Consider the following 24,816-nt stretch of genomic DNA (forward strand, 5'->3'; position numbering starts at 1 on the left):
GAACCACAGCGAGGGGAGAGGACGCGATATCTTTCTTTAGGCAAGATACCCCTCTCCCGTTTTCATTTCTCTTTTGACAAGAGACTTCGCTCTGGATACCCCACTCGTTGCTGGCCGTCCTGACAAGTCACACCACGCAAGCTCCGCCCACCCGGGAGCCCGCCCCGCCCCCATCCCCCCCCGTGTGCGCGTGCGTGTGTTGTTATTGTGCCACCTCCTCCTCCTCTTCGCTCCCGTCATATCCCTTTCAGGAAGCTGCGCCGTCCTGCAGGCCGGCTCAAGATGGCGGCCGACAGTGAGGTGAGTCCGCTTACGGAGCGCCCTCCCCACCCCCTACTGCCGCCTCACTCCCTGGGGCTAAGCAAAGAGTGGGGTGACGCTCCGCGGGTCGCCCCTCTTCACCCCTCCCCGTCCACATCCGCCCTTCAGCGCCTCACTCGTTTTCTCCCTCCCCCCCCCCCCGCAGCCGGAGTCTGAAGTGTTCGAAATCACCGATTTCACCACCGCCTCCGAGTGGGAGAGGTAGGTATCTCTCTCCGTCTCCTCCTCCTTCGCAGACTCTCCTTCGCTGCCCCCCCCCTTTTAATGAACTGCCTCCCTTCTTTCTCGAGTTGTATCTTCCCGTCCCGTTTCCTACTTTGCCCAGAGCTGCGTTGGGGTTGTGTGTTTGCCAATAGAGGAGAATGGTCTGTTGTCTGTCTTCGCTTTTTGGCTGTCGGATGACCTGGTGACAAGCTGGCTGCAAGGTCCAGCTGCTCTGGAAGAATTTGGGGAGAGGAAGAGGCAGGGGGGAGGCTCCCAGTGACAACACCTGGAGGGAGCCCCCTCTTGTTTTGGGGTGGGGTGGCACATCTTAAGAATTGGGGAGAGGGTGAATGCAGCTGGAAGGTGGTTGCTGGGTCGGTAACAACCCCCCCTAATAATATTCCATGTTGCCAGAAGCCTGCCCCCACCCCCCACCCCAGGGATCTTGTCAAATCTGTTCCACAGATTGACTGAAAAACAAGTTTGCCTGGCAATGTGGTTTTATTTTTTTTAACCAGCCTTCCTGTCTGCTACTTGTTTCTATGGCAAGTGAGATACGCCAGAAAATGGTTCATGCTGAGTGAATGGGTAACTGCATAACCTACCCCCCCACCCCCGAAAAACCCAAAATATAAAGGGGTTGATGGCATGGTGGTTGATCTCTCAGCAGCTTTTGATCCTGTTGGCCCTGACCATCTGATCAATATAATTTGTGTTGGAAGCTGTGGGTTGTGCTGGGTGTGACTGTGTTTCAGGTAGATTCCAGGCAGACTTAGCTCAGAGACTTATTAAACCCAAAAGTATTGATGTAGGCAAACCTATTTAAGAAAGTAAAATAAAATGTAAACTAGCTCCATTGCTAGTAAAATATTCTGAGAGATGGTTTGGGGGGGGGTGCATTGACAACCCATGTATTGGGGATGCGGGCCAGAAAGGAAGGGAAGAGGGTAGTTGTGACAACTGTCTGGCCACTATATGCTAGTGAATGTGCTGGTGATGCTCTACTAAAATTGATTTGTGTGTGTGAGAGAGAGAGGGAGAGAGAGAGGGAGAGAGAGAGAGATGTTCTCCTGAATATCTGTTGATTTACAGCACAATCCTCTGCCTACTCAGAAGTAAGTCCTATTAAATTCAATGTACTTATTTGCAGGTAAGTAGATAAAAGATTGTAGCCTAAAGCTACCACTGTTAAATTGTGAATAGTATGACATTTTAATCAGCCATGTAAAGTTTTAAGGCCCTTATGTTTTAATATTCTTTTTTATGGCTATGAGTTATAATATAAGCATTGCATGATGTTGGTTCCATACCATAACTTTCCTTGTTAGATTTATTTCCAGAGTTGAGGAAGTTTTGAATGACTGGAAACTTATTGGCATTTCTTCAGGCAAAGTTTTGGAAAAGGTAAGATTGCCTTTTGAATTGTTTGGTAAAAATATAAACCATAAGTCCCATTCTATGACATCTTTACTGTATTTAGAAACTTAACAATTTTGGCAGAATTCCTTCAGCAGTTTACAAACTTACAAAATCAAAATACAACAAAGTACAAATAAAGATCAGGATACAATAAATATAAACCTCCTACTTAAAACACCAAGTCAGCAGCTAAGTGGGATAATACTTGCAAACATCTAAATGATCCTGTGTAAAAAGCTCAGTTTATAGGAGACATTTGAAGCATCCAGACTAGAGGATTGGTGCTACAATCGAAAAGGCTTATTTCTGAAAGAGGTTTCTGGATGACCTGCTGGTTGCGGTGTTTCTAGCAGAGGCTCCTTTCATTATCATAAAAGTTAATTTGGCCTATAAAAGGTGGTCTGCTAGGTATCGTGGTTCCAAGTTATTCAGGGCTTTATATATGAGTAAAACCTTGCAAAATTCCTTTACAGTGGTACCTCGGTTTGCGAATGCAATCCGTTCCGCTGAGGCGTTTGCTCGCCGAGGCATTCGCTCGCCGAATGCACGCTTCTGCGCGTGTGCAAAGTGCCAATAGAGCGCTTCTGCGCACGTGTACGCTGCGCAGATCGCGTCTGCGCATCCGACGCCGCGAAACCAGGATGTAAGCACTTCCGGGTCCACGGCATTCGTAAACGGAGGTTTTCATAAATGGAGGTAGTCATAAACCGAGGTTCCACTTATTTAAAACACTTTCTATTTGAAATAGTGGAATTGCATTGAGATGTGTAGTAACGTTATATTGCAAATAATTTTGCCCATACATAACTAATGTTTCTGCCCTATTTGATATTCAGGGTGTATATACCACTGAAACATGGGAGGAGAAATCCGATGAAATTGCTTTTGCTGATTTCCGATTCTCAGTGACACATCATTATCTTGTGCAAGAATCCAGTGACAAGGATGCAAAAGAGGAGCAAGTAGAAGGTAGTTACGTTTTCCATCACCTAAATATTTTTGAGTCTTTACTATTTTATTTTGTGGCATTATATTATATCGTGTGGTTGGCATACATCTCTCTCTCTTTCTTGAGTGAGATAATGGAGTGTACCTCCAGGGTTGAAATCAAATTGATGTGTTAGCAGCACCAAAGTGACCTCCCCAGGATGCAATCCTGGGTGCTGTGTATGGAGGCCCTGGGCTGCACAGATGACAAAACCCTACTCTTGGCCTCACTGATGTGGTCCAAAGGAAAGCAGAGCAATATGTTTGGCTTCTTCACTGCAGGAATTGCTGGAAGGAGGTGTATGAGATGCCATCCAATCATCTTAGCGACTCTTCTCTAGATTTGTGTAGGGTTTACTTAGCCTTTTCTTCTCCTGAATAGAGCCTGCCAGGCAGCAGAGGTTTAGGTTCAGTGTTTTGCTTCTCCTAGCTGAGCTACCTTCCCAGGTTGATGAGTCCCATCTGCCTCTTGTTATTACTAATCTATAACTATTGTGATGAATGATGTGTTATTGAATTGGTAACTTTTTTGTTAGAACATGTAGAATATCAGTGGTCTAATTTTCACTATTTTTTAAAGTTGATATAATAGGATAATGCACTTTGAATTTGGGCATATAATCCTCCTTTCCTGTTGGTTGAGATAGATTAAAAGATCTTACCTTCTATGAATACTGCTTCTAATAAAGAGAAGAATATTTTATGAAAAAAGGAAGCTTTCTGAAATCACTTTTTTTTAAAAAAACAACAACAAATGTTCATTGGAGGAAAAAACTCAAATACCCTAGGGCAGGGGTCTACAAACTAAGGTCCGCAGACCAGATAAGGCCCGAGGGGCTCTTTAATACATCCGAGGACCCTGCTGCCCGCCCGGCCAGTCCCCGCGCTAAACTGGCAAGGTGACTGACTTCTGTGATGGGTGCGTGGGCGGTAGAAAAGTTTGCTGATCCCTGCTGTAGGGAATGATGCTAAATGTTACTTTAAATACTGACCGGTTCCTGTTGTTCAAGTCTCACAGGTGTGATTAAACAACACTCCACTTAAGGAATATTACTTGTGTACTTTGTGACAATTTCATGATAACATGCACATTTAGGAGTTTGTCTCAGTGACACTTTTGAGTAAATATGGATTGAATCGGACTGTTCAGTTTTTCTATTCTTAGCTCATATGGAAGCTTTAAAAATGTATCTGGTAATTTTGTTCTTGTTTTTATTATTTCTGTGGCTTGGATCCAGACTGGCTATATCTTCTCTTTTATGAAATAATTAAATTGATTACCATATTTGATGCATAGATGTTTAGTTTGTATTATGACTGAACTCTTTCATTATTCTGAATGGTTTTACAGATATTATTCCAGTTGCTATGCAGGACCTTCTGTGCATGAACAATGATTTTCCTCCTAGAGCTCATTGTCTAGTGAGATGGTATGTCCACTATTTTAAAGCATTACATTACATATATCTACATTATAGTTACAGCATATAAAATTCATGATGTACTGACTAGTACACAGAATGTTGATGTGTGAACAAGCCTGGGTGAACCTTAAACTCTTTGCCTCCCTGTGGTGTGACCTTGACAAGGAAGCTTTCACTTATTTTTAAGTAAATACAGCTTAGTGTTACACTAAAAATCAAATTGTACTTAGTCTTAACTGTAGTTTAATTAAACAAGCTGACTTCAAACCGTAGTTTGTGAAGCTTAGACTTTTCAGTTAACCGCAGTTTAGGGTTCAGTCATAACTGTAGTTGCAAAACTGGTAGCAAAAGATTCCAATTTAGTCCTTGCAGCTGTGAGGAGAAGTGTGGGGAACAAGTGAGAGCAGTGCTCATTCAAGTTTATTCACATAATGCTAAAGCTTAGCTTAGTATTATTTCTGAACAAGGTTGATGCTTCTAACATATGCTCAGTGTTTATTATTAACAAAACTACATCAAACTTCAATCTTAGTTTGAATCAAACATATTTTTAGTGAATGTAAACTAAGCAGTTTGAGAGAGATTAGATGTTGCACACTTGAATAACATTGAAAGACATATATGTGCATTTTATAATAGGCTTTAATATTTGTAAGGTGTAATTAACCGAAAGCATTATTGTTTTTATTGTAGGTATGGATTGCGTGAATTTGTAGTCATTGCACCAGCAGCAAATAATGATGCAGTTCTTAGTGAATCTAAATGTAACCTCCTTCTTAGTTCAATTTCTATTGCATTGGGGAACACAGGCTGGTAAGTAAGGGTCCACATCATGCACATTAATCTCACGCACATAGCATGAAAACACGGATTGCATGTGAACCGGGCAAATGTGTACATTCCACAGAATACACAGTCTTTGTGTGTTTAACACTTTGTGTTGTTTGATATGGCTATATGTTCTAAAATAATAAATCTCAAGCACAGTTTGGGCGGTTTGTTAGAAGCTTAGGATGGATTTATACTTGCCATGGTGAACAGTAAAGGCTAACAGCTCTGTGTTTCCTAGGCTCTAGGCTACTTAAAACACTTTTGTAGCTCTTCTGAATATTTTGCAGCCAGGTGCCAGTATTTGTACAAATTCAAAACAAATGGCGAAGAATGTATGTCGGAGAGTGTCAAGGTCCTGGCGTTAGAACAGATTTTGAAATGGTTCATCTTCGCAAAGTTCCTAATCAGTATACTCACTTATCAGGATTATTGGACATCTTCAAATCTAAGATTGTAAGTATAGTTTGTGTGGGTGCATGTAAGCATTTGCATGCTCCAAGAATTGTTTTCTTCAGAAAAGTGGGCAAATTCTGATAATCCTGCCTCTCTACCTATATGTTGTGCAGCTTAAAACATCTGCTTATGACAGATTAATGGATACTTGGCAGGTACAGCCACAGGAAAAAGCTTTGGTTTGTATTATATCATATGAACACAGTATAGCCTTTAGGTTTCTGAAAAGAATTACTGTGGATAAGACTTCATGGAAAATGTCTGCTAATCAATTCATTTTAATCAGGAAGACTTGGACTCCATTCTTATTTTGATATTAGACTTCTCCTTCTTCTTCAATGAGTAACAGTGCCATTGAAAACTAATGGAATAATCTCCATTAGTAAATGCTATTGGTACTTACCTTAATCAGTTTTTATTCTGTCTCATTATGCCTGTGAAATATGAAATATTTCAGTGCTTTTTTGTAGTGTATTTAAAGTTATGCCCTTTCTATATGACAAACGTGTAGAACAATTAATATGAGATTCAGATTTGCATTGTCATCCATACAATAATTGCCACATGGTATGTTGACTTGCATGTGTGAATGGGCCATTGCATAATTAGCACCAAAGAGAGGACTTTCACATCACCAGGTATCATTTGATGTCATATCATAGGACACTGTTCAACAAAGTCAGTTCACATACTCAGTAACCTGTCCTCAAGTGGACATAAGTACATGGGTGAACCAGTCTTTATCAGCTGTCACTTTTGATTTTCAGACACTTTAGCCCATGCTCCTAGGGAGCACAAGGGGTATTTGCATGAGCAGTGCATCTTTCCTTTTCTGAACAGCAGTCAACCATCTTCATAATTGCAAGCTTCATCTGGAACTCAGGTGAACTTCAGAAGTAGGTTGCTATGAAGCACAGAGAAGTGACTATAGTATTTGTGTGTCCATAGTACTGCTGCTAGCAATATTTCCGAAGCCAAAACTTGTGGAGTTTCCGAATACATTTAGCAGATCAGCAGTCATGTACATTTATTATATCTGACCCATTTTAATTATAAACCATTTATTTTGAGCTTGGGGTGTTTTGGAAGGATAGTGATGAATGATCTTCCCACCAGATAAAATGGTGGGATGTAAATTCTTAATAACATTGAAAATCTATCTCTCACAGAAACTTTCTGACACATTGCTTAGATTAAAGCAGATGTCTAGATATATCTGCTTTGGTCCTAACTTTTTGTATTTCTTTACATATGTCTCCTAGGGCTGCCCTTTAACCCCATTACCTCCAATCAATATAAGTATTAGACTTACGTACGTACTTCAGGACTGGCAGCAATATTTCTGGCCTCAACAACCACCAGGTATGATGCTTCCTTGTCCATATTACAGTTACGTTATGTAGAATTTATTACGGAAAGTGGCTGAGATAGTTTCAGATATAGCATGATAACTGTCCACAGACAAAAAGGTTTTATAAAATTCTTCTGCAAATCATGACAATTTTTTTTAAAAATGTATGTGATATACTATAGGACAGTGTAGACACGTATTACACTTGTTGCCGTTCTTTATTATCCTTACAATCCAAGTTTGTTTGTTTTTTCAATCTTCTTCTTTGGCGATCACTCGTAGCCGAGTAAGATTGTCTTCCATAAACATGGTTTTAACAATGAGTCTGTAAGTGACTGTGGGGGCCAGTTCTGGACGGGAGTTGATCACGGTGTGGATTTGCCAAGCGTGCCTTCCTCTTAGCACGTTTCTCCCTTGCGTTCTAAGTTTGAGTGTCTTCAAAGTCCATGACACCTTTGGTTTTTTTCAATAAAGCTTAGCCCTCTCATTGACAGTGAATAAATAACTATAAATGTTTGCCATTCAATATGTACTGTAATTTATGACCTGCCAGTCTTTGGACATCTTGGTTGGAAATTAGTGTTTAAGTTTTTACAAGCTTGCATCACTTTGTAACAGTATCGACTCAACATCTTTGCCAAGACTAAAAATGAAACTCAAAACGTCATTACATAAAAAAAGAGTTTCTGTGGAAATTGTATATGGCAGAAAAAATTGTACTCATTTTACTTGGATCTTGGATGAGCTCCAACGAAGCATGAACAAACATCCACTCGTTCAACAGGCTTTCTCCTTCCTTGCCATTCCTCCTGTGGTCCCGTTGTGTGCCCCTCAAATCTGATCTGGATTGTTGAGGGAACCTCCAGATAATACTTTGTTTGTAGATGCATATGGGGACTGGAAAAGATAGAAGAGAACTGATAATCACTGGAAATCTGTGGCAAAGTTGGGTGTACATATTAGATGTCACCCAGTGCATAACTTTGTTACGGTACTTAGTTCTGATGTAATGATCAAACATGTTTTCTGTCAATAGATATAGATGCTTTGGTTGGAGGTGAAGTTGGAGGCCTAGAATTTGGAAAGTTACCATTTGGTGCCTGTGAGGATCCCATCAGGTAAGACCTAGTGGTATAATCAAATATTTAGTTTGCAAAGTTAAATGGAATTGATCTTGTTGTGATGGGAAGCTAAATCTGCCACAGTTGACTCAAAAGAAATGTTGCTTATGTAATCTGACATGATATAGCATAATGCAATTGACAAAAGCTCTTCAAATGTAATTGCTATCCATGAGCTAAAGTATTTGCTTTGTGGACTGTCCTAATTTTCAAGGCTATTTCTTCAAAGAAACATTCTATTTGCATGCAAATAGACAGTTAGAAAGCGCACAGATAAAGTATATGTTGTGGACATGTGTGAATTTATGCAGCAGTGACCAGGAAAAGATTGGGTGTCACCTGTATATTTTTTTAAATGACAAAAAATACATATGTGCTATTCATAATGGACATAAGTGTATTAAACTAAAACTTGTTACAGGTAGGTAGCCGTGTTGGTCTGAGTCGACTCAAACTAAAACTTGTGTGCAAAATGGCCAGATTCACATATAACATTAAGTTGTGGTTAATGTTAATCGTAATTAAACTTGTGGCATCTGACAGATTATTGCTTACACCTTGGTTTATTATGTATACAGTGGTACCTCGGGTTACAAACGCTTCAGGTTATAAACTCCACTAACCCAGAAATAGTACCTCAGGTTAAGAACTTTGCTTCAGGATGAGAACAGAAATTGTGTTGCGGCGCGGCGGCAGCAGGAGGCCCCATTAGCTAAAGTGGTGCTTCAGGTTAAGAACAGTTTCAGGTTAAGAACTGACCTCCGGAACGAATTAAGTTATTAACCAGAGGTACCACTGTACTTCCACATTAAAAGAAACACAAGCCAGGAAAAACTGCGCTCTCAGCTCTGTAACTTTTGGGCACTGACAGCTTCTTAACTGTAACTAAGGGGGATGTTCCAATTCATACAGAATGCTAAGATATGGCTAACATTAACTGAGGGTTGTCAATTACAAGCTCTAGTTAAAGTGATTTTTAACTATTTTTAAATCATAGCTAAGCTGCTGGACTGGATTTGTACAACTCTAAGCCATACTTCAATAAACCACGGTTTAGAGTTACATTCAACCCAAGCTAATGCGTTGTAAGTAGTGACTGTAGTCTATGGTTGTGTGGTGGTTTCCGAATTCTGTCTCCAAGTGTGCCACTTTTACTTTCAGTGAACTTCATTTAGCAACTACATGGCCTCATCTAACAGAGGGTATAATTGTGGACAATGATGTTTATTCGTAAGTATATTTTTGACTTCATTTTCTTTTTGTAATCAAAACATCTGAGCTTCATTTTTTAGAACACTGCATAATCTAGAATTCTGGTCTAGTTGAGAAATACTTAAATATCAGTTTAGCAAACACAGTAGCTATTGTAGTAGTATGAAAGTCAATGTTGCTCATGTTATTATTATTAATACTTTTATTATTACAATTTTGCTCATATGCTTGATACAGCTACTACTTAAGAGACAATTAAAGAAAGAAATTAGCTGCTGTTATGGCCATTATTCTCTTTATTACATTCATACCGTATCCCACCTTTACTCTCAGGAGCTCAAGATGGTGTACACACCTCCCATCATGTTTTATTCTCACGAAAACCCTGTGATGTAGGCTCGGCTGAGAGGTGGTGACTGGCCCAAGGTCACCCAGTGAGCTCCATGACTGAGTGGAGATTTGAATATTGCTCTCTCAGGACCTAGCCCGACACTCTGACCATAACAATGCAACAAAGTTCTAACACTTTTATTTTAATTCCAACACTTTTCATAGTGTCTTGCTGTTAGAATGGTTGAGTCAAACTATTTTATTTGGACGCCTGTGATGTTTAAAATTCGTGTTATTTCTATTTATCTGTGATGTATTTTCTTCCTCTTGCATTTGTGGTTCATTTTGCTACTCTAACTATTGGAGCACTCGAGGACAATTGTGTCAGTTTTGTGTTAGAGAGAACTTGGATCTACAGTATGATTTACTTACATGATTGCTGTATGGTGAGAGAGCCATCAGGAAGACACTAATAAAACCCATTGAAAGCCCAGATATATAAGAAGGCACAATAAAGTTAGATATGAGGAAGAACTATTGAGTCATGTTGGCAGCCTTATGTAAAAAGGCTTTATGTAAAAAGGCACAGAATGGCCTTGGGAAAATCAGTCATAGATGGAGATGGAGAAGCCGTCAGTTTTAAATGGATGTATACATTGAATATGGCAGCTCCAGCCCAATCGAACCTTGCCTGCATTAGACCAGCTGTGCTTTGAGCACCTGCTTTGGTGCAAGCCTTTCATGCATTGTCAGGTTTGTTTGTTTCTTAAAGCATGACTAATTATATGCAAAAAGCACATATTACATACATAATACATACATGTTATGTGTATAATACTTTTAAAACATTCAAGCATCATCTGCAGCATGATTTTTAAAGTATTAGTACATTATTTCATACCATTATATGAATTGCTGTATGCATCTGGTTACTTTAGGGTTTAGGGTTTAGTCTGCAAGAATAGTGCATAATACGTGAGAATTGTCAGTGTTTTTAGTGGAGCTGGTAAAAAAACCGTTTGTTTCACATTGTGATCAAGGAGTGAGATGGGAATTAGAAAAAATCTGTATGGAAAAACTCAAAATTGAGATTTACAGAAAAATCTATTTGTAATCATAGACGATGAAAGTAAAAAAATTAGGCAAAGTAAGTGACTGACAAGTGCATGATATTCTGTAATAATATGGTGAGGATTGACATGCAAGTTCTGAGGTTACTTTCTTCAATGGTATTTATGATTTGATGAGTGAACAAATGGAAAACATTCCTGTTCTGTTTTGTTTTTTAAGAGACTTGGATCCTGTTCAAGCACCTCAGTGGTCTGTGAGGGTCAGAAAAGCTGATAACCCACAGTGTTTGTTAAGTAAGCAATCCAGAGCTTATCTTTTTCTATTATTCTTTAAAATTACTTCAGGAAGATATGAATTGGTTTTGACCAAGTTCTTGTAGAAATATATTTTTCTTAATTGTAAATTCACTTAAATCTTCTGTGTTGAGTTTGCATGTGGGAGCTCTGCTTAGGCATGAAATTCATTGTCTCTAGGCATCAAAACACTAGTAAGTTCAGGCAAGGTTGCTGCATTATGTGCCTTCAGGCTTGCTTGTGAGATCAGTGCTTATATGCAGTGACAATGCTATGTAAAAAAGAAAAGGTTTTTCTCATTCCCTCCTTGCTAAAATTACATATATTTAGACTGTATTAGACTGTGCTTTAGGTATGTGATTTGGGGAAAAACCTAATATTCAGAAATATAACTGCATAAATAAATTTTTAAATTTCCCTTTGCAGGTGATTTTGTCACTGAATTTTTCAAACTGTGTCGTCGGAAAGAATCGACTGATGAGATTCTTGGAAGATCAGCATTTGAAGAAGAGGGAAAAGGTAAAAAGTCAAGTTAATTTTCATTGCCTTTGTGCCTATGAAAGCAGCTGTAATTTTATCTGAAGCAGGAGGGACTTGATAGAACTAATGGTAGCATCTCATGTGAGGGGCTGGGTTAAAAATGTGTCGGTGTAAAAAAAACAAAGCCCTTTCCTCAGAGCTCTTTATTTATAGGCCTCCTCTTCCTCCTCCATCATTGTCTATTTTAAGCCTCTGTGTCAAAGGTACCAGCATAAATGGTTTATAAGGTTTAAGCCCTCATCTTGTCTCCCCCTCCCCCTCTGCAGCATGCTCAGTTTCTTTGCAGCAGCATGTTTGAGGATACGTAGCCGCGGTTACATAAAAAATCCAGTATAGCCTAGTTCTGGATTCGGCAGCAGGTGGCACACTCGTATTTAGCAAAGTATAGCCTTGTAGTTTTGCTGTGTCATACTGAAAGAGAAGGATACTGATGTAAATACAAATAAAGACAGATAAATTGATAATTGTAACTGTGGCCTTGATATTTTGTAGATGCTGACATAAGCCATGCATTGTCAAAGCTCACAGAACCAGCACCTGTCCCAATCCATAAACTGTCTGTGACAAATATGGTTCACACAGCAAAGAAAAAGATTCGCAAACACAGAGGTGTAGATGAATCACCATTAAATAATGATGTCCTCAATGCTATTCTTTTGGTAAGTAAACTAGCTGAACTGTTGCATTTAATGACGATGCTTTATAAAATTTAAATTCGCATTCTCCTGCAGCCAAGAGTGTCTTTGCCCAGTGTCAGTTCACAAGCTGAAGTGCACACTGCAGGAGTACAAATCATTTCATAAAGTTCTTGCTTCCCTCTGTAGAGGAGTAAATGGTATCTAGGATATATGATGAAGAGTTATTGCAGAACTTAGTAGCTGAGGAAAATGGCAAAGACAACTGACAGTATGTGCTTTCCCCCTCAAGTACTTATTCCCTGATGCTGCTGACAAATCAGCAGATGGATCTGAAGCCAGAAGTAGTCCTTCAACAGGATGCCTCCCACCCACAGACAATGAAGACTATGTAAGTTCAAATTGCTTACATGACTAATATTTACCAAATCTAAATATATTTTAAAAAATAAAAAAAATTGTCCAGTAGCACCTTATAGACCAACTAAGTTTGTTCTTGGTATAAGCTTTCGTGTGCATGCACACTTCTTCAGATATGGTATCGGGTATCTGAAGAAGTGTGCATGCACATGAAAGCAAATACCAAGAACAAACTTAGTTGGTCTCTAAGGTGCTACTGGATAATTCTTTTATTTTTATATATATTTTGACTGCGTCAGACCAACACGGCTACCTACCTGAATCTATTTACCAAATCTGAATGACTTTTAATAAAAGAAAAACACAACCCAAAGGTCTGCTTGGGGGCTTTTGTTCTGTGTCCATTTTCGTTATAAAAGGATGAGTTTTCATTTACAAACCTTTGTTTTTATTAGCTTTGTTTCTAACTATATTTTAGAGCCTGGAGTTGTGTATATCCTGTGTTTTAAAAACATTAAAATTTTCTCAAGGGCAACACAGTTATCAAATAAGTAAGATGAATTCTGCAGTTATTATAAACTAAGGAAACTTACATAATTTGGTTATTTTTTTTTAAATAACACAAAATATTTTTTCCATGCTTTTTTGTCTTTGTTTCCCCTGGTTCTTCCTGTGTATAGAATATCTACATCCAATTCAAATCTGCTCCTTCAGACAGCTTAACTTACAAACTGGCCCTTTGTCTTTGTATGATCAACTTCTACCATGGTGGTGTCAAAGGAGTCGCACATCTCTGGCAGGAGTTTGTCTTGGAAATGCGCTACAGATGGGAGAACAACTTCTTCATCCCAGGGTGAATTATATTAGTATTTATTAGCATCGTTAGTTGCAGTTTAATTAATACAGGCTGTAATGTAGAACTTCCACTGTCAGGATGAGAGAGCCAGATTTCCCTGGCATCTCAGAGGCATTCTTGTTTACAGCCAGTTAACTTGATTGTGTAAAATATAGTGGGGAACTATTTACATTTTTGTTGATTCTTCTTCCATGTAGCTCAGAATTACATTCTAGATTAACCCTACCAGGGAGGTCAGACTGATTAATTGTGATGGATCCTTCTCATTTCATTTACTTAATTAAAAAAGTTGGTTATTTTGTAATTACTTATTTTTGGTTTTTATTTGTATTAGCTTTTGAGAATTAAAAGTTTATTTTTTTAAAAAAATAACTGTGACGGATCCATGTGGATCTAGGTTGCAATTCATCATAAGGGGCAGGTGCTTGATAAAGGTGTAATTTTATATTATATATATATATATATATATATATATATATATATATATATATATATATAGTGTGTGTGTGTGTGTGTGTGTGTGAGAGAGAGAGAGAGAGAGAGAGAGAGAGAGAGCATGCGCGCGCCAGTGCCACCCATCTGACTGTGTTGCCCCAACCACTCTGGGCTGCTTCCAGCAAATTATAAAACACCACACATTAAAAACTTCCCTTTATAGGGTTGCCTTCAGACATCTTCTAAAAGTCAAATAATGGTTTGTTTCCTTGAATTCTTGTGTGTATTTGCAAGCAGGTCTTAAAGCAGATATGCTTGATTGTGGCCCAAGGCCCTCATTAAAATCTGCTACACCTTGGTGCTGCTCCTTCTGAAAACTGCATTTTTGACTTTACATCTTGCTGCAAGTAGTAGTTTACAACATGGTTTTTTATGTAATAATAATACATATGTAACTTCATATTAGGTTAGCGAGTGGTGCTCCAGATCTGAGATGTTGTTTGCTGCACCAGAAACTCCAGGTAATTATTGCAAAATAAGTTATCTATCAATCTAGGATACAAGATAATGATCTTTAATGCCTTACAAAATATAAAATAGGATCTGGTACTTTTTTATTGTTGCAGAAATGGTTAGTTGTAAATCCTGCCATTACCATATTAGTTGGGTAGCAAATCAGATTGTTACAGAAATAATCAGCGAGTTGAGTTGTATTCATTGTTGGTCATGCTCAAGAGTAGGACCACTTTAATACTGGACAATACTAACTTGGGTTAATGAATTTCAGTGGGTCTGCTGTGAGTATGTGGGTGATGACATGTGAGCAGAAGTGTCTTCATGTTGTGCAAGAGCAGGTGTCGATCTCGGCTGTTCTTACATAAGTTGTGTTATGCAGCTTAATGGAAATATTGCCACTGTGGAAGAGCGTGCGTATATGTCATAATAAGTTTTCAATGTGCTTTCATTTCCAGATGTTAAATTGTTGTATTGAAAGAAAGAAAGCAAGGGATGAGGGGAAAAAAGGAAATAATTCTGATCGTTCTTCTGGAGACACTGGAAAAACAATTGACTTGGTGGGTAAAGACTATTTAAAAGAGGGTGATAAGGAAAAAGCAGAAGTAGGAAAATCTTGGGATTCCTGGAGTGACAGTGAAGAAGAATTTTTTGAATGCCTAAGTGACACAGAGGAACTTAAAGGAAATGGACAAGAAAGCGGGAAGAAAGGGGCTGCAAAAGAAGCGTTAAAGCCAGAAGGTCGTTTACATCAGCATGGCAACTTGACTTTGCTTCATCCTGGAGACCCCCTCTATGTTCCAGTAACACAGGTTAGACTTGGAACTATTTCTGGTTTTCTGGTTTCTATTAACTTGTTTCACTTGTCATACCTGTTAGACTAGTTAGAGGTATCTTCAGCATAGGAAGAAATCTGCCACCACTATGTTGATTTTGTTTCTCCTGCATAGTGGTGACAAGTTCCTCCTGCAAAAGTAAGGTGACTTTTAAAGCCAGACCATTGGTACATCTAGGTTGGAGTAGTACTGCTTCCATCCTTCTTCTCCTTCAAACCCTGGTTTGATCTTGGTTTGTAGTCATATTAAAGCTTTTCCTGAATTGGACTGTGAAAAAGGGCTCCTTGAATTGATAAAGCCACAAGGATTGTTGTTCTGTTGATACCAAGCGTGAATGGAATTCCCCATGTAAGAAATTCCTGTTCTTTGTACTTTTCAGGAACCAGCTCCTATGACTGAGGATCTTTTAGAAGAACAGTCTGAAGTATTGGCTAAACTGGGAACATCAGCAGAAGGGGCTCATCTTCGAGCACGCATGCAGAGCGCCTGTTTGCTTTCTGATATGGAATCTTTCAAGGTGGATGCATGATTCTATATTCCATGCGACCATCTTAGTGATAAATATACTAGTGTAAACACTCCAGTTAGTAAAAAAGGGCACAATTACAGGATTTCCCCCAGTAACCTCTTTCACCATTGCTTTCCTTCCATTTTACTTGGTTGTTCTTTGTATAACTATCACCTTCACTGTAGTTAAAAATGTTCATTTCTATATTGCTCTAATTTGCCTGGTCACCTCTGATGATGCAGTCATTTTGACTCAGTGTCAATCATTTGAGAGAAAATCAGCTGATGTTTTTGTTTTGAAATTGAAGTAGTTGGTCAGATACTTTATACCTTCTGGAATTACTCTTTTCAAAGCAAGAATTGGGACAGAATTGTGATCTCCCCCTAAGTCAGAAAAGCCTATTTACTCAGGCTGAGGACAGCTTAGTCCTATTGAAGTCAATCCAGTGTACGTATTAACTGGCTTTGAAGCTCACAGCTTTGGAAGTTTAGTACATATCATGGTGGATAAGACCACTACATAGAGCTTTCTCAGGTATTTGAGTGTGTGCTTTCATTGTTTTTGTTTTACTTTTGTGATCTCTCTGAAATTGTATTCTGTAGCTTTAAGAGCTAGGTGTATAACAACATAGGTATTCTGCCTAGGCTTGCTTTTCAAACATAAGCATACAGTTCTGTTCTATAAGAGATTACCCATTATAAACTCTGTCCATGTGGTTTTTTTTTCAAATTATTTGTATGGATTGCTTTATAATATCTTTGTGAGCTACTGAATTACTGAGGGAGGAAAATGTGTGAAACACATCTTGATATTAGAAGGTTCCAAATTCCTCATATATGACCAGGGCATTACATCTTAGGGCAGCTTCTCATCTATTTTTTATATTAAAGCACCCCAATTTCCTAGATGTGGTACAACAATTTAAAATAGGCTAGAGAAATCAGGTTGCAAAATAGGTATCATGGTAGGTGGAATTCTGAATAGAATGAGGGTTGGTATAAAAGTGTTGTAAACAAATGTTTGTTCACCAATGCAAATTATTCCCTTTCCTTCCAGACTATTCAGAGGTAGGGGCAGGTTCCTTCCTATCTTGTTTCTGTCTATTTTAAAGAAGAAAGTGGTGATAATGCATTTTGTTCTTGGGTATTTTTACCTGGGTTTTAGTTTGTAGGGCCACTTAAGGTATTACAATATAATTACATTCTGTATTCACAATGTAAAAATTAGAGTGGGATTAGCTACTAAGCCACCAGAGATAACATTTCCCCTCTCATTGCAAAAGTCAAACAGAAGTGGATCTTGTGAAGCTGCTCTGGTAATTCTGAATAATAAAAATTCACGTCTGACTTTTATGACAAACTGGCAACTTTAATTTTAGGGTGTATATATGTATCTTTTTAAAAAATGCAAGTATTGGAATGTAATAGTGTAGGTGCCCCTTGTGCACTTGTGCTTCTCTCACCTGATATGGGGAGGAAAATGTTCCGGTTTTGCTTTCTCCACCTACACTGCATCCTAGGCTGCCAACCCTGGTTGTTGTCTGGAGGATTTTGTGAGATGGTATTCACCCCGGGATTACATTGAAGAAGAAATTGTGGATGAAAAGGGGGATGTAGTCATCAGAGGTGAACTGAGTGCTCGAATGAAGATTCCAAGTAATATGTGGGTTGAAGCGTGGGAGACGGCAAAGCCGATTCCGGCAAGAAGGCAGAGGCGGCTTTTTGATGACACTCGTGAGGCAGAGAAGGTAAGAGGACTTGTGACAAGCTGCACAGACACTGCCCATTTCCATGGGAACTTTCTCTCCAACTGACTATGCAGGTCTTATTTAAGGTTGGACTGAATAATGCAGTATCCTTCTGGAAATAAAACTCCCTGAATGACAGTTATTTTGTTTGTGGAAACATGTAGACAAAATCAGCAAAGGTACAGTGGTACTTCTACTTACGAATTTAATGCGTTCTGAACACACATTTGTAAGTCGAAAAAATTTGTAAGTCGAATCCCATAGGAATGCATTGGGAGAAAAAGTTCGTAAGTCAAAGCAACCCTATCTAAAAATTTGTAAGTAGAAAAAATCCTATCTAAACAGCATCCAAGATGGCGGACGGAGCTCCATTTGTAAGTAGAGTTATTCATAAGTAGAGGTACCACTGTACTTGAAGTAACTTTGGAGATCAGTAGCACTTAGGTATTGTAAGCACTTTGGGAATGAAGCCTCTCATAGTTTTTTACTTAGCAGTAATTGTGGCGAGCTCCCTTTCAGTTGTCTGCATGCTGCCCTTTATCAGTTCCAAATACTTTCCCTTTTTCCTTCCAGCATTCGCCACTTTGTTCCCCAACACCTGTCTCATCCAAAAATTGCACCTGACCAGTGGAAAGCACCTCTCCATAGCCTCACTTATGGGGATGTTCTCTTAGTAGCTTCCAAAAGCTGTTTGTTGATGCATTAAATACATAGCTGTGGAGTTTTGTTTCTGCTGTGGTGCTTTTTTTAAACACTCATTGCTTTTGTTGAGTTCAGATCATCTGAATTCTCCTATGATAGACACAGAACTTGTAGTTCCCCAAAGAACAAATGTTTCTCTAGTCTAAAGTACCAGAGGAAAGTCTTCGGAAATGTTTTCTCTGCATTTATGGACATTTTTATGAAGGCCGTGATGTATTAATGGAGAATATTTATTTTAGTACCCTAGTTGCCATAATATGTGTACTTTAAAATACTGGAGAGATGTTGAGATTCATTGTGCAGAATCAAGATGATTAGATATTAATGAGAACATTCTTGGAGTGATGTAATCCTTTTACTATACCTTCAGGTGCTGCACTATTTAGCAGGTCAGAAACCAGCAGATCTTGCAAGGCATCTTCTGCCTTGTGTCATCCATGCAGCTGTACTCAAGGTAAAGGAAGAAGGTAAATAACACTTGTTAAACAATGCAGTATACTTTGTGTTAAGGTGGAACTATTATTACAATATACTTCATGTTTTAACAACAGAATCAGTGGATGATATTTCTTCAGTAAAGAAGATAATTAAGCAGATAATCACCCACTCTAGTAAAGTCCTCCGGTTTCCAAACCCAGAAGACAAAAAATTAGAAGTAAGGAGTTTTTCTTAACTAAGTTTGAGATGAAATGTCTTTAAAAGTTAGGCATATAACAAAATGGTAAATACTGTACTTTTCCTTACACAGGAAATTATTAGTCATATTTTGAATGTGGAAGCCACTATTGCCCGGGCAAGGTCACTGAAAGCCAAATTTGGGGTAGAGAAATGTGAACAGGAAGATGAACGCAAAGATCTAGAAAAGTGAGTAATCTTGAATTCCTTGTTTCATAGGCATGTGCAAGTCATGTTTCATAATAACCCCCTCTGCTTGCTTTGTTACCTCAAAGCGCAAGGCCATTCCAGGCTTATCTGCTGCATTTTTCGTGCATTCTGGTGTTTGGATAGTATAAGCATGGCAGGTTTATTTACACCTGTGTGTATTTTGGAAGAAGGAAACATACCACCCAGAGCAGCTGCCAACACAAATGGTTATTCTTATAAGGTCAGTCTGGTTTCAGGTTAAGAGTGTTCTCTGAAGAGCAGGAACCTTGGCTAATGTTTTGCTGATGTAATTATTAATCATGGGGAAGGATGGCAGCAAGAATGTGTGGGTGAGAGAGCAGGGACTTTGCAGGAAGTGCTCAGTCCTGGGGCTGATTGGCACATTTGACACTGCAGTGTCAAGTGTGTTCATATCCTCTGAAACAAAGTATTTTATTTCCTTGTAATACTTTTTATAAAGTTGTATGTTATATGTTAGACAAACCATACAAGAGAAAGAAGAGTAACAACTTTACAAAAATAAAGGCAGAAAAGCTGCGTGTCTACTTTCTCTATCCCACTATTCTGGGGAAAATTAGTCTAGAAAGCATTTGTTGTTGTTTAGTCGTTTAGTCGTGTCCGACTCTTCGTGACCCCATGGACCATAGCACGCCAGGCACTCCTGTCTTGCACTGCCTCCCGCAGTTTGGTCAAACTCATGTTCATAGCTTCGAGAACACTGTCCAACCATCTTGTCCTCTGCCGTCCCCTTCTCCTAGTGCCCTCAATCTTTCCCAACATCAGGGTCTTTTCCAAGGATTCTTCTCTTCTCATGAGGTGGCCAAAGTATTGGAGAAAGCATTTACATACAAATAATAAAAATGGGGAAGGGTTAAGCTGGAAGCCAGTCGTGTTGTGGTATAGTATCCAAATTGTCTGTTGTGATTTGGGTGGCAGAATTTGACCACTTTGCTGCAACACATGAGCTGGTAAGATGGTACCGTGTATTATCAAAGCTACATTTTAATTTTACTCCTCTTAATAGTCTATTATGCACTGTTAATTTCTCTGCCACTGCTTTGGTCCTCTCCCTTGAAAAGAAAGTTCTGTATGTATGGGCAATATTGAAACAGGCTGCTCCCAGTAAGAAAAATATTAAGTATTTATGGATAACATTATGCATGGTAATGGAAAATAGATAAAAGATTAAAACCTTGGTCCATCAGGATGATTTCCAGAACTGTGGCAGAAATCTCAACACAGTGTATTTGGTTTGCATAACTAATTCTATTGCCAGTCATCCAGAGAAGGGAAATTAATACATGCAGTGTACATCCATGCACAAACTGACCTTAAGCTAGATACATGGCATTTTATATGTGAGCTCAGTTCCTTCCTACCACTCAGCTGTGGTACCAATATTGAAAATATTTTTTAAATATGGTTGCTTCTTTAAAAACAGGAAAAAAACCTTAGTTTATTTTGCTGACTTTTTCATTTTCTTTCTCTTTTACTACCAGATTTGTGAATTCTTTTCTGGAACAGCCAGAAGTCTCAGTCATTGGTGCTGGAAGAGGACATGCTGGTACTATAATTCACAAGCTTTTTGTGAATTCACAGCGGGTAAGATGGACTTTTTAACATCTCTAATGTAGGCCATGTAAGATTACTCTCAGTTCAAAATGTCAGGCTTTGAAAGTGCCTCCCTGTATAAGAATACTATGGCTATATTAAATATTCAGCTAAATGTAAAATGGGCAATACTTAACAAAGCACAGTTTATAGATCAGTGTGTTCCTTCCAGGGTGGTAGTTCTGTGAAACAATTGTGGGTGTTTGTTTTGTTGTGATGTACGTAAGGTCCATTTGTACTAATGCACATTGATTGAATGAAGTAGTTTTTAGGTTGCCAGAACAAAATGAAGTTTGCATTTCATAACAACTACCAGTAAGTGTTTTCCAGGTCTAATTATTCATTGTGTGATATAATAGCAGCTTCTGGAGTGCTGTAATGGATGTTTATCTTTCATTCCTTTGCTATTGATTATTGGTGTGGTCTCAGGGAGGACTTGGGTAGGCAGAGGACTTTAGGGAGTTACTGAAGGGCCTAGGAGAGGAAGATTGTGAGTGGAATAGGAGCAAGAGAAGGCCTGAAAGGAGGGGTTGGTTGCACGTGGTCATGAGCTGCAAAGGTGAGAGGTTGAAGTTTACAGAATGCTTTGAAACAACCAACCAAATTATTTGTGGCTGCAGAGAACTAGTTGGCGTATTTAAGGAACTTTTACTCTGTACTCTGAACCCAAAGAAGCCCTTGCTTGGGCAGACAGCACATCTGCAACTCCATTGGGGTGCACTTGCTCATTCATCTAGCCTACCTCCAGCCCTGAGACATACTGCATGCTGTTTTGGAGAGTTCCTCCACCTTCAAGGGAATGGCTTGGTAGGAACACAGAAGTCTATAGTGAGAAGGGTCTACTGCATGTATAAACCTCTGTATTTCCTGTGACAGGAGAAATATGAGGAAGCAGTTGCATATGGGAAATTGCTCACAGTAGATGAAATATAGCAAGTGAGAAGATAAGAACTTAAGGAAGAATGTGATTGGAGTAGGAAGCATGCAGACTTTCTGTGCTGGTGAAAAAAACCCATGCAACTCTGCATTCATGATGAAGTTATCACTTAATTACACAAGGTTGCGTCCCATGCTGTCTGAGTAAATATCTAGTGTAGGGGCTGCCATGGGTAGGATTGGGAAAGCTCCTTGCTGAAGTGATCTGCTTGTTTTTTTAGAACACAAATATCAGTAAAAATAACGCTTGCTAATAATTCATTTCTGCAAGGTCATTAACTGGCAAAACTTAATCCCAGTAGTATTTCATTTTAACCAATGGAATGACTGATTTTTTTTCCCCTAGCAGCTTTAAAATGCATGTTAAGAATAAGGCAAGTTTAGTGATTCACATCTCTGCATGTATTCTGATGCATAAAAGCTCCTGCAGCTGTAGGCTGCCCTGTTCATTTTAATGGCATTAAACATCCATTTCAGATGAATTTAAGTGGGTAGTGACTGCCTCTGTTGAAATGAATGAACTCCTTTTGTCTATCAGTTGCTAGATTTGGACATGTATGGAAAGTTGCATCTGCTGAATGGGTAAAAATGAGGTTGATGGGACTGGAATATTGTTTAAATTTACCATATTATCTGTACCAGTTCTGCACCAGTGTGTTCTATGTTTGTTTTGTGTTCCAAGTGTTTATCACAGTAGCTCTCTTAACTACAACATATACCTGGAGGGCACTCTGCCTTTTAAAGCAGACAATTCTGAAACCTCTCTTGACCCCATGTGAGTCATCTCTGACTTGCCTTTCTTTATCTTTTATCACTGGTTCTCTTCCTTATCCAGCTGACTGAATCTTCTGAGGAGGTAACTAGATCTTTCCCTAATTTTCTAGTCATCTGCCTAACCTCATGTAGGTGCATAGAAACAAATGCTAGAAGCATAGTGCAGTTGCTTGATTTGCCTCCTACTGATCGCTTGCATAGTCAAACCATTAAAATAACTTCATCTTACCAACTTCAAACAAGATTTTCTGAAGTCAGAAGTTTTGAAACCAGGTTGTGAAGTAACTTGTGATTGAAAAACTGGAGCCTTAAGTGGATGTCTAACTGGAAGGTATTTGAAGTCTAAAGGCCTCAGAGCCATGCCTTGTTTGGTAATCTAGTTGTTGCCTATGGCTTCTTCAGATGTGCATGTGTTTTGGCTGGCAAGGACTAAGCATCATAAACTGTTGCAGGAACATTTGTCCACTTTTATTGCACAAAGCAGTTTAGTTTTTGCTGCTTTAATATTTTTTCTTGCTTTATTAATACTTCCTCATAAAATGCTTGCCTAAACCGATTTAAGCTTCTCAGCTATGAAGCAGCCAACTACTCACTTAGCAGGAAAGTCATATTTTTTACCTTAGAGATGCTTTATGAAAGAAATTTAACTCATTTAGTAACCAATTACTTCCTTGGTGCTAAGAAAGACAGGCCATTTGTGACCTACAATAGTTCTCATGTTTGAGTGTCAGGATTCCCTGAAACAGGAAGTTGTCATAACGCAATGCTGTGCTAGTATAAGGTCCCAGGCACAGTTATATCCCTTTATCAATCTAAGGTAGCAGGGCTAAAAAGGATCACTGCAAGATGGGCAAATCATCTTGACTCATTAGGTGGTCATGTCATGTGAAAATACATCAAGCCCTGATTAACATTGGTTTCCTTAGATTCAGACCCAAACACTGTAGAATTCAAAGCAAAGCTCTTGTAGTCTAATTTTAATCATAATTTGCTGGAACCTCAACATTACATTGTTTTGATTTTTAACTAACAAATGTCATGTTTTCTGTTTTGGAGACCAGTCTGAAGCAGTTCAAGGTCCACTTCATGAACTTGACTGAGTGTGGTCTGTGGTGTTGTCAATTGTATGGCCCCCGGGGCTATGTGTTTAATACTTGTCTACCGGCATTAGTTGTGTTGTAGAAGCACAAACTTAAAAACCTACATTCCTTCACTTTAGAAATCCACTGCAAATGGTGCTTTCGTTGTCACACTCATTCATTCTTCTCTTACATATCCGTCTGTGCCTGCATATTGCAACTTCTTCAAAGCCAAGACTCACTATCTTTTTATGCAGCCCTTATTTTTGAATTATCCTGCCATTCTTTGGTTTTAAAAATGATTATGAAGCAAACAAAACACATCAATAGTGAGGCTTCTGTATTTTTTAGGTTGCCACAATGATGCCCCTTGACGAAGAACTTAAGAGGTCTGGCTCTTTGGATGAGAAACGTTTCAGTTCCGGAATAGCTGGAGACTTCCCCCTGCCTGCAGGGCGTGAGGTTATTTTGCGCACAACTGTCCCACGGCCTGCCCCTTACTCCAAACCTCTGCCTCAGCGCATGTATAGTGTTCTTACAAAAGAGGACTTCCGACTAGCTGGTGCCTTTTCATCTGATACAACATTCTTCTGATGTCACTGTGTAGTCTGCCGGCACTGCATCTCTGCCGGTGATTCAAATGGTCTTTCCATGTCCAGTACTCTAGAGCTGAGGATAATCCTTTCATAAATTTAGTAATCGGTAATAAAATACTCACAGACTAGTCACTGAGGAGCAATGCTTAATGCCAAACAACTGTCTCATAAGATGTAGGTAGAACTTTAGAGTAAACTTTTATTTGGAAAACTCTATGTCTTGAAGGGCTTCTGAGGGATGCTGGGAATGGGATTGCTGGGGAGCAATCCATTCCTGTCTACAGTGATAATGAAAATATCAGAACTCTACATTAAGCATAAAAGCAAATATGGTGATACTTGTAGAATTCTACGGCCTCGTGTGAAAGTTTACTTTGCTCATCTAGACAAACCTGACCATCAAATGTGTAATGCCACCATCAATGGGTTATAAACTTTGTTTAAAGCTGTATGTAGTCTACACGTAATAAAATGCAACTCATCTGTGGGTCTAAATTGCTGTGTATATATTACTGATGGACCCAAAATTTAAACTACCATTCATCAAAAGTGTGATTAAAATGTGGTAATTTACCATTTTTGCCATAGGATGAATTGTACTCTTACCCTCTGTACCACTGGCTTTCAACTCTTAGAGCCATGCTGTTTGTTTATATACTGTTAGAAAAAGTAAAGGGTTATTTTAATGCATTGGATCTACGTGTTCTGTTCCTGTAAAGGTATGCTAAATGTCAAGGTTTGAGGCCATGCCACTGTTTTACAACCATTCATTTTGTACACAAGAAT

At 38.9% G+C, this 24,816-nt stretch overlaps 1 protein-coding gene across 3 annotated transcripts; it reads left to right on the plus strand.

Moving 5' to 3' along the window:
• Positions 1-216: 216 nt before the first annotated feature.
• RAB3GAP1 (RAB3 GTPase activating protein catalytic subunit 1) lies at positions 217-24,720 on the plus strand. 3 transcript variants are annotated; one of them, XM_035130530.2, is made up of 25 exons: positions 217-300; positions 467-522; positions 1,854-1,929; positions 2,781-2,913; positions 4,283-4,361; positions 5,049-5,168; positions 5,474-5,639; positions 6,902-7,001; positions 8,027-8,108; positions 9,273-9,341; positions 10,944-11,017; positions 11,444-11,536; positions 12,050-12,216; positions 12,485-12,583; positions 13,233-13,405; positions 14,310-14,364; positions 14,815-15,168; positions 15,572-15,709; positions 17,220-17,447; positions 18,520-18,616; positions 18,701-18,804; positions 18,898-19,013; positions 20,534-20,636; positions 22,417-22,437; positions 23,786-24,720. In XM_035130530.2, exons 1-25 carry the CDS (start codon positions 283-285, stop codon positions 24,026-24,028), a joined length of 2,964 nt encoding a protein of 987 aa, XP_034986421.1. In that variant the 5' UTR covers positions 217-282; the 3' UTR covers positions 24,029-24,720. The 3 variants fall into 3 exon arrangements, 2 of the variants coding, with proteins under 2 accessions (XP_034986421.1, XP_034986431.1); XM_035130540.2 differs by lacking the exon at positions 22,417-22,437; XR_004693535.2 differs by lacking the exons at positions 20,534-20,636; positions 22,417-22,437; positions 23,786-24,720 and having other exon boundaries at positions 18,520-18,603.
• Positions 24,721-24,816: the final 96 nt, after the last annotated feature.

The sequence above is a fragment of the Zootoca vivipara genome, chromosome 1 (assembly GCF_963506605.1).
Source record: "Zootoca vivipara chromosome 1, rZooViv1.1, whole genome shotgun sequence".
Lineage (NCBI taxonomy): Eukaryota > Metazoa > Chordata > Lepidosauria > Squamata > Lacertidae > Zootoca > Zootoca vivipara.